This window comes from Archocentrus centrarchus, chromosome 13, assembly GCF_007364275.1.
Source record: "Archocentrus centrarchus isolate MPI-CPG fArcCen1 chromosome 13, fArcCen1, whole genome shotgun sequence".
NCBI lineage: Eukaryota > Metazoa > Chordata > Actinopteri > Cichliformes > Cichlidae > Archocentrus > Archocentrus centrarchus.
The window spans coordinates 29284330-29298759 of NC_044358.1; the positions used below are offsets into that span (position 1 = coordinate 29284330).

The following is a 14430-nucleotide window of genomic DNA, read 5'->3' on the forward strand; positions in this document are numbered from 1 at the left end:
TTTTAGCTGCTTATGTAATCTTTCCTGAAGTTCTCTGGTAGAGTTGGGCTTTCCTATCGAGTTGTTAAGGGATGACGTAGAATTCCATTTCCGGGTCCAAACTGTCACGTGATCCATATTCTGCAATGCTGTGTTCCCGGTTGTTTCAACCAATCCGACTCGAAAAAAAAAACAAAAAAACACTCAGCTGTGATTTTGCCGATGAGTAAGAGAAGCGGAAATGCTGCAGCTGATAAGGTATGTTACAATCATGTTATGCCATTGCTGTTTGTTTAGGAGCATTTGGACCCGGAAATGACGTCAGACTTAAAGACCAGATTGGTAATTTAGCATCTCCTACAAAATAAAAGACTACTATTTAAGTCGGTTTGTTGGAAGTTTTATTTTGAAAGAAAAACAGATTCAGACCCAACACAAGAAATCAGCAGCAAAACCCAAACCCCAAAGATACTCTGGACCAGGTGAGGGGACTCCATCGGGCGCTGTCAGACCCAACATAAGAAATGCGCAGCGAAACCCAAATCCCAGGGAAAGAAACCGTGGACCCAGAAAAGGGACTTCAGGCCCAATGATGGCAGACCTCCTCGAAATGAGAAAGAGGAGGTCAATATGCTGAGATCTCAACTGCACCAGGCTCTGCACATGCAGCAAACCAGTCACCACCAACTGGTAGCTGCAAACCACAAAGCTGCTAAGTACAAGGTCCAGCTGAATTGGCTTCAGCTGCAGTTGGACCGCTGCAGAAAAAATGCACAGAACGCAATTGAAGTTCTCCAAGCACAGCTGGAAGAGGTTCGCAGGAACAGACCCGAGTCTGACACGGAGGAGAACTTCACAGCTCAGCTGAGTGAAGCTCCTACTGAAGGCCCTGCTAATGCAACGGATGTTGCAGGTAAGAGTCCCATAACTGGTGAACCAGATGAGACCTGTGATACACTGGAGGAACTGAGCAGCCACCATGCTGCAGAGCTGCATGTGGAGGCCTCAACACAAACCATGGACGCTCCACACACAGACTCTGTAGAGCTCAAGGCAACCAGAGAGGCTGCCTTAGAATCCCAGTGTGAGAAACAGCAGGAGCAGATCAGCCAGCTCCAGGAGCAGCTCCTCAGGGCTCAGAAGCAGCTTGAAGAGGAGGCTGCAAAACGTAAAGAGGAAGAAGAACGAGCCCACTGTGAGACTGCAGAGCTCAAAGCTAATCTCTGCACCAGTGAGGCCCTTCTTTGAATGCTTTGAAGGTACAGAACTTCAATCAAGAGCTGGAAAACATCAAAGCTTCCTACATGGAACTTGTAGAGAAGCAGGAGAACATGAAAGATCCTGAGGCCCAAAATAAGACACTGCAGGAGACTCTGGACACCCAACAAGAGAAAGAGTCCAGTGTTAACAAACAAGAGGGTCCAGAGGAAATCCTTAAAAAGAAGAAGAAGAAGAAACGTGGCTGGCTGCGTAGACTATTCACTTGTGGTAGTGCAGCATCCACATAATCTCCTACATAATCTCATTAGTATACAAATTGATATCAAGAGCAAATAACTATTCACTTTGCTCGCCCCAGCCGGTCATGGCAGATGGCTGCCCCTCCCTGAGCCTGGATCTGCCGAAGGTTTCTTCCTGATTAAAGGGAGTTTTTCCTTTCCACTGTCGCCAAGTGCTCGCTCACAGGGGATCGTCTGATTGTTGGGGGTTTCTCTTTGATTCAATTCAGTTTCATGTATAGTACCAGTCATCTATATGGACACACTCACCCATTCATATAAAAGGGTGATTGTGTCTAAACCTTTGACTGGTACTGTAAATGAAACTGAATTGAATTAAAGATGATTTGTAGGAGATTGATAAATTTGACCAAATTTGACCAAAAAATAGCAAAATAAAACAATTGGTTTCAAAATAAAAAATCTGAATTGTGAAGACTTATTTTTTTTAAAGCATTTCAAATGTCAAATTACAGAAGCTTAACAGCAGAAATAACTATGTTTACAGTCTGGCTAAAAATGGTTTTGTTTTTTTGCTCTGTGGATGGTTTTCACTGCATTTGTCTGTGCATTATGGCCAAACATCTGCACTTCCCTGTCCACTCTCCAAAGGACATTGTTCCAGAAGTCATTTGGTTTCTCCTGGCAAACATTCCAAAGCAGTCATTCTTGTTAGGTCTTTCTGTAATTGTGCTGTCACGAACATTAACATCTAACATACTAACTGAGGCCTGTAGAGTTTGAGATGTAGCTCTTGGGTTTTCTGAGCATTGCACAGAGTTTAGGGGGAATCTGTTGGGACATCCACTCCTGGGAAGATTGTGCCACTGTGCTAACAGATCTGAATGCTCCAGAGCAGCAAACTGCCAAGGCTTATACTTTTATAGAGGTGCTCACACTCATTGATGATCAGTTAATCAAGTGATTTTCATTACCCTTAAACCCTTATACTTATACCCTTAAACAGTTCAAATGTGTCGCTATTTTGAAAAAGTGTGTTAGAGAAACAGTTTCATAAAAAAGTTGAATTAGCTTTTGCACAAACTACAGCTATTTTATAAGACATGCACTTAGTGTAGTTAGGTTAATTGTGATTCTAAATTGTCCATAGGTGTGAATGTGGGTGGGAGTGGTTGTCTCTGTCTTTGTGTTGGCCCTGCAACAGGCTGTCAAAGCTATTAGGATATTTGCATTCAACTGCTCATAGAGCAAATATCTATTTAGCCAATCACATGGCAGAAACTCAATCCCTTTAGCCTCATAGACATGTTCAAAGCCGCTGACCATGGTCAGCATGGACCAAAATCTCTGAGAAATGTTTCCAGATACTTGAATCTGTGCCATGAAGAGTTAAGATAAAATGAGGCCCTACGCTGTATTAGCAAGCTGTATCTAATGAAGAGGCCCGTGAGGGTAGATGTTTCATAACATATGCAGGTTTTGGAGCTAAACTAAAAGACTGAAATCTTTCCAGTACCTAAGAGGGCGATGAGGCGGTGTACATCCTCTGGGTGGTGCTGGTAGCGAACCACCAATTCCTGCTGCTCCAGAAGACTTCCCTAAATATATTCCTTCAGTGTTACTGCTGAAGTCATCATCCTCTGGTTTGGATAAATAGCAGAGACATAGGGAGGTATATGGAGGAAAGCACCAACAAAAATAAAACAAAGATTGCAAAAAGAAAAAGAAAAGAATAAAAAAAATATAGATGCTGTAATGACTGCAGCAGACTGGAAACTGCCCATCTTCTTCTGAAAACGTTTTGGCATCATACGACATGCCCCTTTTACTCAATTTGCTTTTACACGTTATAACAAAAACAAAGCAAAACCAAAAATCAGCTGATTCTGAAGAAGTCAGGTAAGAGGTACTGATTATTTTCATGTAATCATGCGAGTAAAAGCCCTGCACACTGAAAACTCTAATATCTAAAACAAACAGACAGTAAAAAAGAAACATGCAAAATAAAACAGGGCATCATTTTGACCTCAAAGCAACCATGTCAGCCTCCGTGTCCCCAATGTAAATTATAGGAAAGTCTAAAAGATCTCTGCAAATTAAAACAGTATTCAGGGATTTATGATGCATTGCTGGATTGACAGAAAAGCCAGAAATCAAAGCTGGTGCAGCAGAGAAACCCCAATGTTAACCTGCAAAAACTTTGGAGCCTACATTTCCCACAATGCAACACATCCCCTGTAAAACAGAGGACTCTAATGCTCAGATTTTTTCTTTGCCTTCTCTTGCATTCCTGCACTATTAAATATTAATGAAAGATATAATTTAACATCAGGTCAAGAGAACACGTGAATTATCTCTGTAAAAAATCTGAAGTGGTTTTGTCATATACAAATTAAGTTTTTAATCAATCAGGTGATCTTTATTGTTCCATACCTTTGGAGCTCTTGTATGAATGTATGTTTATTCTCCTGAGGCATAAAAACAAAAAAACACAGTTTTTTTAAGGTTTTCTCACCTTCTCGGAGCTCCTCTGATATTTTCGTCAGACAGCAGGAAGGTTTGGGAAAGAAACGACAACAAAAGTCTCTGTTGAAGGGCACGAAACAAATTCAGAGACAAAAGAGAACAAATCAGCAAAGACTTACCTACCAGATTCAAATGCCTCCTCATCTATCGGAGCATAAAAACAAAGAAGCAAAGAAGGGTGTGTGAATGTTTGTGCTCTGTATTTAAAAAAGGAATAAAACAAGTCAGTTTAGCAATAAATGGAAGGTGGAGGTTTACTGGGTTCCACACATTTCTCGCCAATGGCCATCAGGTCTTCCTCTGTGTGTGAAAAACTGAATTAACTAAAGTCAGAAATGCTATAAAATGAGCCAACTTCAGCTTAAGGTAGCCTCTTCTTACCTTCCTCCACAGCGTGGGGAAGAACACACACAAACACACACACACACACACATTCATACAAGCACTGTTTTCTACTTCAAAGTGCTTTCTGTCTAACATTCACACACATCCATACCCCGACAGATGCACTGGAGAGCAACTTGGGGTTTGGTATCTTGTCCTAGGATACTTTGGCATGCAGACTGGAGCAGCCAGGAATCAAACCACCAACCTAGTAGATGACCTGCGCTACCTCCTGAGCCACAGCCACCCCATGACTGCGTGTTTTTGTGGCAGGCTGCTGATATAAAGCTCCTAATGATGCACTTTAAAATGGGTTCTTTGCTGTGTTCATACTGTGTTCACACCATTCCTTTAGGTATCTTTTTTTATGCTTGGATGATTCATAGGTCAGTGTTAAGCAACTTAGAACCTAGAAAACTCCAGCTCACTTTAAAATGACAAGAAAGTCTGGCTCCTTGAAGGTAAAATATAAAGTAATGAGAAGTTGCGCAAGAATTTTGCATACATATGCTTTCTTGTTTCGTGAACGGACCATATTTTAAGTCACTGCTGTTCCATCTGGTCACACATTAGGCTAAGAAATACAGTGATAAGCTGTCCCTCTGTTATCGAAACAAAGATTTAGCTGTTTGTTTTGCTTTGGGTTCATAGGGGCAGTATAACGCGCGCACACACACACACACACACACACATGCTGATGTCTGGAGGTTTTCCAGGGACTTGCTGTAAGTTCCCCTATCTGTTGGTTTCTGTGTGCACTCACTAACTCTGGCTTCCTGCTTGTCAGAAAAATGCATGTTTTATGAGTGAAATGGTACACACAGACTTACAAAAGTATTATATACAGCTTACTGAGAAACAACATCCACCAGCCTGTGGATGGTAGATGTTGTTGTTGTTGTTTTTTCTTTGTTCTTCAATGCTCTGTACAGAACCCGATTTAGCCAATGTCATCTAATACACTCAGTGTTGCTGTCCACCAACACTAACATGAAAATAGTGCAACATCTCCCCCTTGTGGTGAATTCGTAGGAGGATAATGCAAGTATAATTCTGACCATAGTGCAAAATATTTGATGCCACAACTTTTCCACTAGTGTTACTGGAACAGTCTGTCACAAGGGAATAGCTTAAACTACACACTTTGGTCCTTTATTTCCTCTCTCTCAAATAAATAATTATATTATACAAAGCTACACTGTTGTGTGTATGGCATCTTCATAGATCAGTGATTCTTCACTTGGGCCGTGGACAGCAGAAGGCAGCAGACTCCATCGATCATACAGTATGTAAATATTCAATTGCCCTCCTGTCGCTGCTGTTTTCCAAACAATGTGAGAAGTTTACAGCTAATGCGGTGAAAGTAAAATAATTTCATGTTGTTACTTTGCAATGAATGACACTAACTGTACACCAGATCACCACAGATACCTATGCAAATACAGAAGATACGGTGCAGCTAAGGTGCTATGCATTTGAAAACATAAATATCGTCAACTCTGACGTTTAATGTTGTATTGTACTGTTTAGAGTTCCTTCAGCTGGAACTAACAAATCCTATCGCACTAAACGGTGCATCAGCAAAAATGATGACATCAGAGTCCGCATACTTTGTGTCATATAGTATGCCTCTGTATGCATGCTAGTGATATTACTTGTGTACACACAAATACAAACACAGCTGACTACTTTTCTCCCCACTTTCCCTCCAAAACACATAAATTCAAAGAGCAGCGTCTTAACTCTCCACCCTCAGTCACTGTTTCTGCAAACGTTTGTCGCTGTTATCTTGTTTGCAAACTTTTGCCGTCTTTCTTCTCTTGCTTCTTAATTGAATGCACATGAGTGGATTCCAGTGGGCGGGAGAGGAGGAGAGGGAGGGTGTGATGTCAGAGGTCAAAGGCTAAACTCTGACCTTTGCCCTCTGAGTAGAACCCTACTGTGTAGTGCCACTAGGAGTGTGAGTGTGTGTGTGTGTGTGTGTGTTTGCTTGGTTGAGAGTAAGGCCATACTGAATCACAACTAGTACTAGTTAAGAGTTTCTGTTTATTTACAGTTTAAGTGTGGTTACTCTGGTTATCTCGTGCTGGTCTGTCACTGGGTGACTGTTTTAGTCCTTTTGTTGTCTTCAGATTTTTCTCACAGCACTTTCTCTGCTAAAAAAAAAAAAAAAAAAAGCTGCGAGGACCCCGTTCATTTTAATCACTGCAAAACAGTTAATATAAAATTCTTGGGACACTTGTTGACAGAAGGCATACATGAAGTTCAAATGAGACGGAGCTATTTATTTGCTGTTGACTGTGTACTACTGAGGGTGAGGGTGACAACTGCAGAAGAACATGCTGCACACGCGTGAACTGAACACTCACCGTTCACAGGAAAACCCCCAATTCCAAACACCCTCTGAGAAACGCAAACCAAAAGGCTCTCTGTAATCACAAACAATCACAAAAGCACACGCACACATACACACGCACACAAAAGCGAGTGGCGCAGGGGGTACATTGTGAAAAAGTGAAGGTGGTGAGGTGGTGGGGGGGTGAAGAAAGGGGAGGAAAACAAGAGCAGATGTTCATCAGGTCTGCAAACCCCTCCTCCCTTCCCTTTATATTTTTCCATTAGGAATTGTAGCCTCTTATCTGAAGGAGCCTGTGTGGGGCTGTGGAGGAATGACTTCACTTAATCGTGAGTTTTTCAGTCAGCTGAGCATGCAAATGTGTAGAGCTTGTAGTAGCACACACACAAGTGCACGCAGACACACACACACGTCAGTGCAATACAATTAATTTAATCAGGAAATCCACTCACACACACTATTGTTGTGGTTATGGATTAGTCAGCTCTACTATCTGCTGCCTACTCACTCTTCCATCCAGTTCTTAAAACCCTCAGACAGCTCTTAGACATCCTTCCTACTCAGTGAAAACCAATATTGTTTGATCATCAAGAGTTTTGCCAAATATTTCAGAAAGCGTGCATTGTTTTTACCTCATTTCTCTGGAAACATCTTATTAGATTTGGTGCGCAGTGGTACCCTACAGGCAAATATCTCAGGCTATGCAACCTCTGGAAATCTCTTCTAATATCTAGCAGATGTTGAATTATCATACGCTGTCCTGATGACTAGGCTAATTATTTCACCGCAGGAAGATTGTGTGACAAAGCAAAGGAATGCATCTCATGACACATCTTTATGCACCCAGTTGATTAATCCCAAATCTCTGGATAAACCTCGCTGCAGAGCCTCCACTTTCCATCCTTTATTGCCTTCTCTCTCTCTCTCTCATTTCCCCCGTTTCTTCTAAATAGCCTCCAATCCTGCCCCTTCATCCATCTCCTCTCCCCCACCCCCCACCCATCTCTTTCCTCCTACCAAGCCCTTCTATCCCACACATTCACCATCCTCTGTTATTTCCACAGTGTGTGTGTGTGTGTGCGTGCGTGTGTGTGTGTGTGTGTGTGTGTGTAGTCACAGAGGGCGGGCCATTAGTTTGTTAGTTGGTTCTGCAGCTCATTGAGCTCATTGTACTCCAAAGGCCCTCTAGCCCAGCTGGACTCAACAAGAAGCAAGAACTCTCTTTCAAATGTCTCACCTCCTTTCTCTTCCCCTCCCCCTCTCCTTCCAAAACCTTCTTCTCCCCCTACTGCCAGTAATCCCCAACTCACCCAAAAGATTTTTTTTCTCTCTTTACAGAAGCAAACTAAACTTGCTAACCAAATAGCCAGTTTATAACATTTGTTTACCAAGTTAACAAATTACCTCAAGGCACTTGTGTTGTTGACATCTCGCTAATGGTTAGTTGTTTGCTGTCAGTGGAGAAAGAAAAAAAAAAAAACCCACAGAGGACCCACCTCTTAAAATGGTGAACTAATTAGGGCAGCTTCTTATGTCACCTTTTGATGCAGACAGAAAACTGCGTTAGCCCCATTTTTGCATTTATTTTTTTTTTTTAACCTGAGACAATATACAACACATATACTGTACAGCTAAAAGTTCATATTCATGCCCTCAGTGTGCATCTTGAAAATTTAAAACATAACAACAAGTTGTGGTGAGTTTATAGTGTAGCGGTTTACACATTCATCTAACAAGGAAAAATAAATCCCAAATTCAGTCCCAGGAGAAGGCGCAGATCCCTCAGGGATTGCGTCAGGAAACGTAGCTACCTGCTGTAGTGACCCATGTCAATGAGAGAGCTGCCTAAAGTAGCCCAAATTCAACTTCTGGTTTAAGTCTTGAATAATATGCTCACAAAGTGCACAGTAACAATACCAGAGGATACAATATTTGGAAGCTGTAGCTTCTGGTGGTTATGATGGTGTTGCCCAATCAATTTCTGAATAAGGAGCTTTGTGACATATGAGGTGTAGACCAGCATCTTTGTCCATATTTTATTTTATGGCAATCACATAAAATACATGCCAGTAAAGCATCACAGCACAGGTCAGAAATGATCCTATAATATCAAAATTGCAGTAATCCTAGATCACTAGACCTGTGACTATGTTTTAGCCATGTTTATCTAGCATGTGTGAGGAGAGTCAAAACATTCTAACACAGGATTGAACCACATCACTGTTGTTAAAAGCAATGATCACATGATCTTATGACAAAAATTTCACAGAAAATTGCAGAGCAGTCTATGACTTTTGAAGGATGTAAGAAACACATATTGCTTACAATCTGTTGCACAAGCTTCCAGAATGTGATGGTTAATACCAAGATTTTGTACATGTCCTCTTTAGCACAGTGGTTTGTGTGGTTACATGCAAGGTTGACCATATTTTTTTAATGGAAAAAGTAACCAATTAATTTGCTTTCTACAGGGAGTCAAAAAGTAAAATAACAAGTAATGTGTAATTCATATTTTGAACCCCAAACTTCAGATGGTAGAGTGGGCCTGTACCATTACTCACTGGGGGTTGGATAGATTAAAATCCTCTGTCAAACACACACAAATACGTATGCACACAAAAAACACACATTTAATGGTGGCCACTTGGCTGGAGCAAAACAAAGCTTTTCAGCAGGCTTTGTTCTCAGCTGAACTCATCTTTCAAAAGGGACTCAGAGCTGCTACTTGGATTCAAGAACTTCTGAGACAGGTTGAGCATTTTGAGCACTAATTTTTAGCAACTTTTGAAGCATTTCCTTTGCATGGATTTCATGTGGCCTGGACATCACTTTATCACAGCTTATTTAAACTTACAAATTAACTCAAGAATTTGCATTGATCCCACAACTTTTAGAGTAAATTTTATAATGTTTGCGTAAGCCAGTTGGTTGGTTTTCTGATGCTAATCACACTTGCTAATAATCTCAGTTTTAGCAGGAACTGCCATAGTGCTAATCAGCTGCAGAAGAAACCAAAAGCAGTTCTCTGGCGTGAATGCTATCACAAGTCTCCTTTATAAACCCAGAGGTGTGACAGCTGAAGTCCTGGCAGATCTCTTTGTGTGAATGTGTTTTTTGGAGTTCTATCTTTGTGAGGAATGACGTGTCTTACCGTTAATAGAAGGGCTTGAATTTATGACTGTAGTAAGTCTAAGGTCTCTGTCCATGTGAGGGTAGAGGGACTAACCTGTGTTCATGTGTGTTTTGCATGAGTGGGACTGATCATCTCAAGGCTCTGCTCTGCTCTGCAGTGGAATTTGTCACACATCTGTCTTTACCTTTGAAATCAGCACCTTCGCTCCTTCTTGTCTGTGTCATAGGGTTAGGCTGTCTCCACTGTCCTCCCTATCCACAGTTTAGTCCCTCCGTTTTCTGCCCGTGTTTCTTTTTGTCCTTGTAAACCAGATATCCACTGTAAAGAAAATACAATGTTAGCAGATATTTTCACTATGTCAATTCAATTATTAACTTTATAGCAACACTTGAAAAAATAACAAAAGACAGAATGAATACAACAGGGTGTTCTTTATGTTTAAACTGAAATATTGGCTACTTGATCACTAAAAGCTGGTGTACAATATATAGTGGCGATATAGGGAATCAGTCCCTTCTTTCAAATATTGCGTGCAGGTGTTCCAGCTTACAGAAATAGAAGTCAGAGAATTTTAATTATTAAACCAATTAAAGATTAACATTTCCCAATTATACGACAACACAGCTATTTATAGTTTTCTAAGCTTGTGGTCATGCCTGACGCTTTATGCAGGTTCATTAATAAGGAGAGCAGAAGAAGCAGAAAATAAAAAAAAATGCAATACATACAATGTAGAAAGCTGGCCTGTATACTGTGTAATACCCAAGACCAGTGAATATAAATATTTATAAGCGTTCGTGTAATGTTTCTGTTTAGAAGAAAGTGATCTATAATGTAATACACAGATGCATCATGAATATTATACAATATACCCAATGAAAAAAAAAATTATTTTTTTCCACTAAAGTAATTTTAACGCGTCTGGCAGGGTTAATGAACTGAAATTGTTTTCGTCTATGACCCCGCATGCATCTTCATAATCGCAGGGTGTGGTGAAAACTATTTTTTGGCAGACCCACAGAGGCGTGGGAGTGGCTAACAGCAGTGTTACGTTTTAAATCCACACGTGGCCCGGGTCTTGGGCTTGTTTAGCACCCATACATAACTAGAAACTTCTGACCAACTCATGCCAGCAAATTGCCCACATCTAACGCGGCAGGGGCAGACGGGATCGGACGAAAGTTTTCGATAACTCAGCAAAATGCCATCTTACCCCCTGAACCAGTTTGCTGAGCTGGAAGAAATGATGTGCAAGGTAAACAAAAAGCGAAAAAGAAAGCGGAGAGCGAAAGTTGGCTAGGTCGAGGAGAGGAGGGAGGGAGGTGTTAGCCTGCTAGCCGCGCTGTTACGGAGTTTGCGCTCTTCTTGCTGTCTTTTCTCATTTAGTGGATAAAGGTGTCAGACTTCATCCCTTTCTTTTCCGTTAAGAGGCTTCGTATGTCCCTTAATGGTTCTGTTATTAGAAACTTAGCCCTGACCTGACGTTAAGTTGCCAGAAAGTTTGAGTTCTTGTGGTTATTGGTGTTGTAGTCCATTGCAACATGGGCCCCATCAAATTATCGACCAAGTAGCCTAGTTTGTGATTTGCTCTTGAAGCTGGTTAATTAACACTGTTAAGCTAGTTTTGGTCTGATAACACCGTAAACTGTAGAAACTCAGTCACTGTTGTGACTCAACAGGTTTGAGTCACAACAGTCATGGCTAACAGACTAAAGTCGCCAGATAATGCTGTTTTGAAGTATAGAGGTCCTGAGCTTGCTAAGTAGAGCAACGTTTTGTAATACTTATTGTTTATTAATAGTTATGATGCTATATTGTGCTCCTTATGCTGAATGTAAACATACTGTAGCTCGTCCTGACTGTAGCTCGTTTCAGATGGACGGATCCATAAACAAACCAGAAAGAGGGGTGGAGACTACATAGTACAAACTGATGTTTAAAATATCTGATTTTGCAGCGTCAGTATTAAATAACTGATGGTCAGATGCAGTCAAGACAAATTTCTGACAAAAGTTTAGTGGGATTTTTTGTTGTCGTTTTTCCAAGATGATGTTTGACTTTATTCAGGGCACCTGAATCAAAAATATTTCCAGTGAACTGTGCAAGAAGAGCAGGGTGTGTGTGTGTGTGTGTGTGTGTGTGTGTGTGTGTGTGTGTGTGTGTAAAATGCAATGTTTAGTGGTGAAAACAATCATCTCTATTTATGTCTGACATAAATTTGCAAGGACTAGATGGAAAATGTATTGCTGGATATTATTAATGCCATGAATAGGTTAATGATGTGGGCTTTTTGTTTTTTTTATACAGCATTTGCTGAATCTCAATCTGAGGGAGCCAAACAGAACAGTACCATCCCTAAATCTGGCAATGAGAACGCCAGGTTACATCGGCGAGCCATGCAGAAACACCTCATTTTCCCTCTCCTCCCTGTCCTGCCTGCCCACAGATGCTTCTGACAGTGCATTTCTGAGCTCCAGCCAACGAGGGCAGCAATCAGAAAGTCACCTGCCTTCCCAGCTTGGTAATTCCACCCAGTGGGGGAAATCTGGCTTCTTTTCCCAACGCTCTCTGAGCATGGTAGAAACCGGCGGCTCTACAAAAACAAGTCTAGGCTGGCCTGTGACTGAAACAAAAACCTCCCAAAGTGACATCAGCCCCACTGCACTGAACACCAGTTCCTCCTCGTCCACTTCGTCTGTTTCCGCTTCTTCTTTGTCATCACGCTATAAAACTGAACTCTGTCGATCTTTCACTGAGAACGGCTTGTGCAAGTATGGAGGAAAGTGCCAGTTTGCCCATGGGCCAGAAGAGCTACGTGATCTAAACAGACATCCGAAATATAAAACTGAGCTGTGCCGTACGTTTCATACAATCGGCTTCTGCCCCTATGGGATCCGCTGTCATTTTGTCCACAACAGTGAGGAAGAAAAGAAGCTCTCGTTCTCTCGTTCCTCCTCCTCAAACATTCCTCAGCAGCCGCCCTCTTCTTCCCGCTCACATCGACCACCTTTTATCCGACAGAGTTTCAGCTTCTCTGGGTTTCCCTCTGCTCCCCAGCAGGCCCTTCAGTCTGCCCTCACTCCTCACGTTTCTCCTGCCACCGCCTCATTCACATGTCCTCCAGCGGCCTCTCCTCCTTCCTGCACTGACATTCCTGATCTTCTCTCCCGGGGCTTCCTAGATATGGACTCTGCTTTTGAGGCCTCCCCTGCTCAGCAGTACCAGTCTCCCGTGGGTCAGACCACTGCAGCCGATCCCAGGTCTCCATTCATGCCTTCCCCTGACTCCGGCTATTCCCCATGTGGGCTGTCTCCAACTAGCTCCCCCTGCTTGAGGCAGAGCCCCAGTATTGCAGGGGTCCTTTTGGGGACACTTGGTGCCAGATCCCTGTCCCACACCTCTCTTTCAGACCAGGATGGAGTCAGCTCTGCTGGTTCACTCAGTGGCTCAGAATCATCTGGAGGCATTAACGAAGCCAATGGTAAACGTCTGTTAGTTTTCAGTCAGCTCTCTCTTCCTGAAGATGCCACTGGGTTCTGCCTTTAAGCTGTAGAATGCTGGAACACACACACACGCGAATGTCTGGATGCATCCATACACCGTATATGCAGCATACACGTAGCCATGCTTAAGAACACAAACCCACACTCCCCTCTCATGCACTCACCGACATCCAAGACATTCTAAGTATTCTGTGTGAAACAAAGACCTAGTGACTTAACATATTATCACACTGCCATGTCACTGTCATTCGCACAAGGCACAGTGATGCTAAAGCTAAAGTTTGTGTGTGTGTTGAGTCACCACAACAGTATATCTCAAAACAGATGTTTAATAGTGTTGGAAACCTTTGAAGCTTTATCAAAAATAGTATGCTGAGAGAGCAAATTGCAACAAAGAATGTTGTTACAGTGTGAATTTGTTAATTTCCTCCTGTCAGCATATTGTGAATGATCTAAAGAATGTAAGAAAGCCAAAGACATGCGTTTGTTGCTCATTCATTTCAGTGGGACAAACACAATGTGACCCTACGTGTAGGAGTTCCTCCATTAAATGTACACTGTGTTGTTTATAAGTTTGTGAAGTAGGTTTTTTTTTTTTTGTTTGTTTGTTTGTTTTTTTTTTCTTTTTGTGGGTCTACTATGTTTAGATCGCTGGCCTCGAATCTGAATGTTAATGTTTTTAAACAATGTACCTGTAGTGTTATTTGCCAAGTCCTGTTACGTTGTTGAACCAAGAGTTGCAGCTTTGTTTAGAGAGATGTGAGCAGGAGGTGAGTCCTTTTTTTTTTTTTTTTTTTTTTTTTTTTTTTTTAAATCAGGAGAGTAAGCTAGTGTGAATGGATGTGTCCTGTTTCTAGGGTTACCGCAGATGTCGCTTGTGTTATTAACAAACTTCAAGCAGTCAAATTACCAAATTTAAACCACTGCAGCAGAAGTAAAGAGTGACTCGGTCAGAAGGGCTTGATTGTACATGTGTTAGCAATGCACCGTGGTGATTATTACAGGTCCTGTGGAGGCACAATTCCCAGGTGCTGAATATCCATGCTGCATGCTGACAAGATCTGAATAGGATGCTGGCATGCGCCCCAC

General features: G+C 41.8%; 1 protein-coding gene across 1 annotated transcript; it reads left to right on the forward strand.

The window, feature by feature from the left end:
• Positions 1–10938: 10938 nt before the first annotated feature.
• On the forward strand, positions 10939–14090 carry LOC115790996 (mRNA decay activator protein ZFP36L1). The gene is made up of 2 exons (XM_030745054.1): positions 10939–11093; positions 12146–14090. The coding sequence occupies exons 1-2, from the start codon at positions 11040–11042 to the stop codon at positions 13382–13384; spliced, it is 1293 nt and encodes a 430-aa protein (XP_030600914.1). The 5' UTR covers positions 10939–11039; the 3' UTR covers positions 13385–14090.
• The last annotated feature ends 340 nt before the right edge of the window (positions 14091–14430 follow it).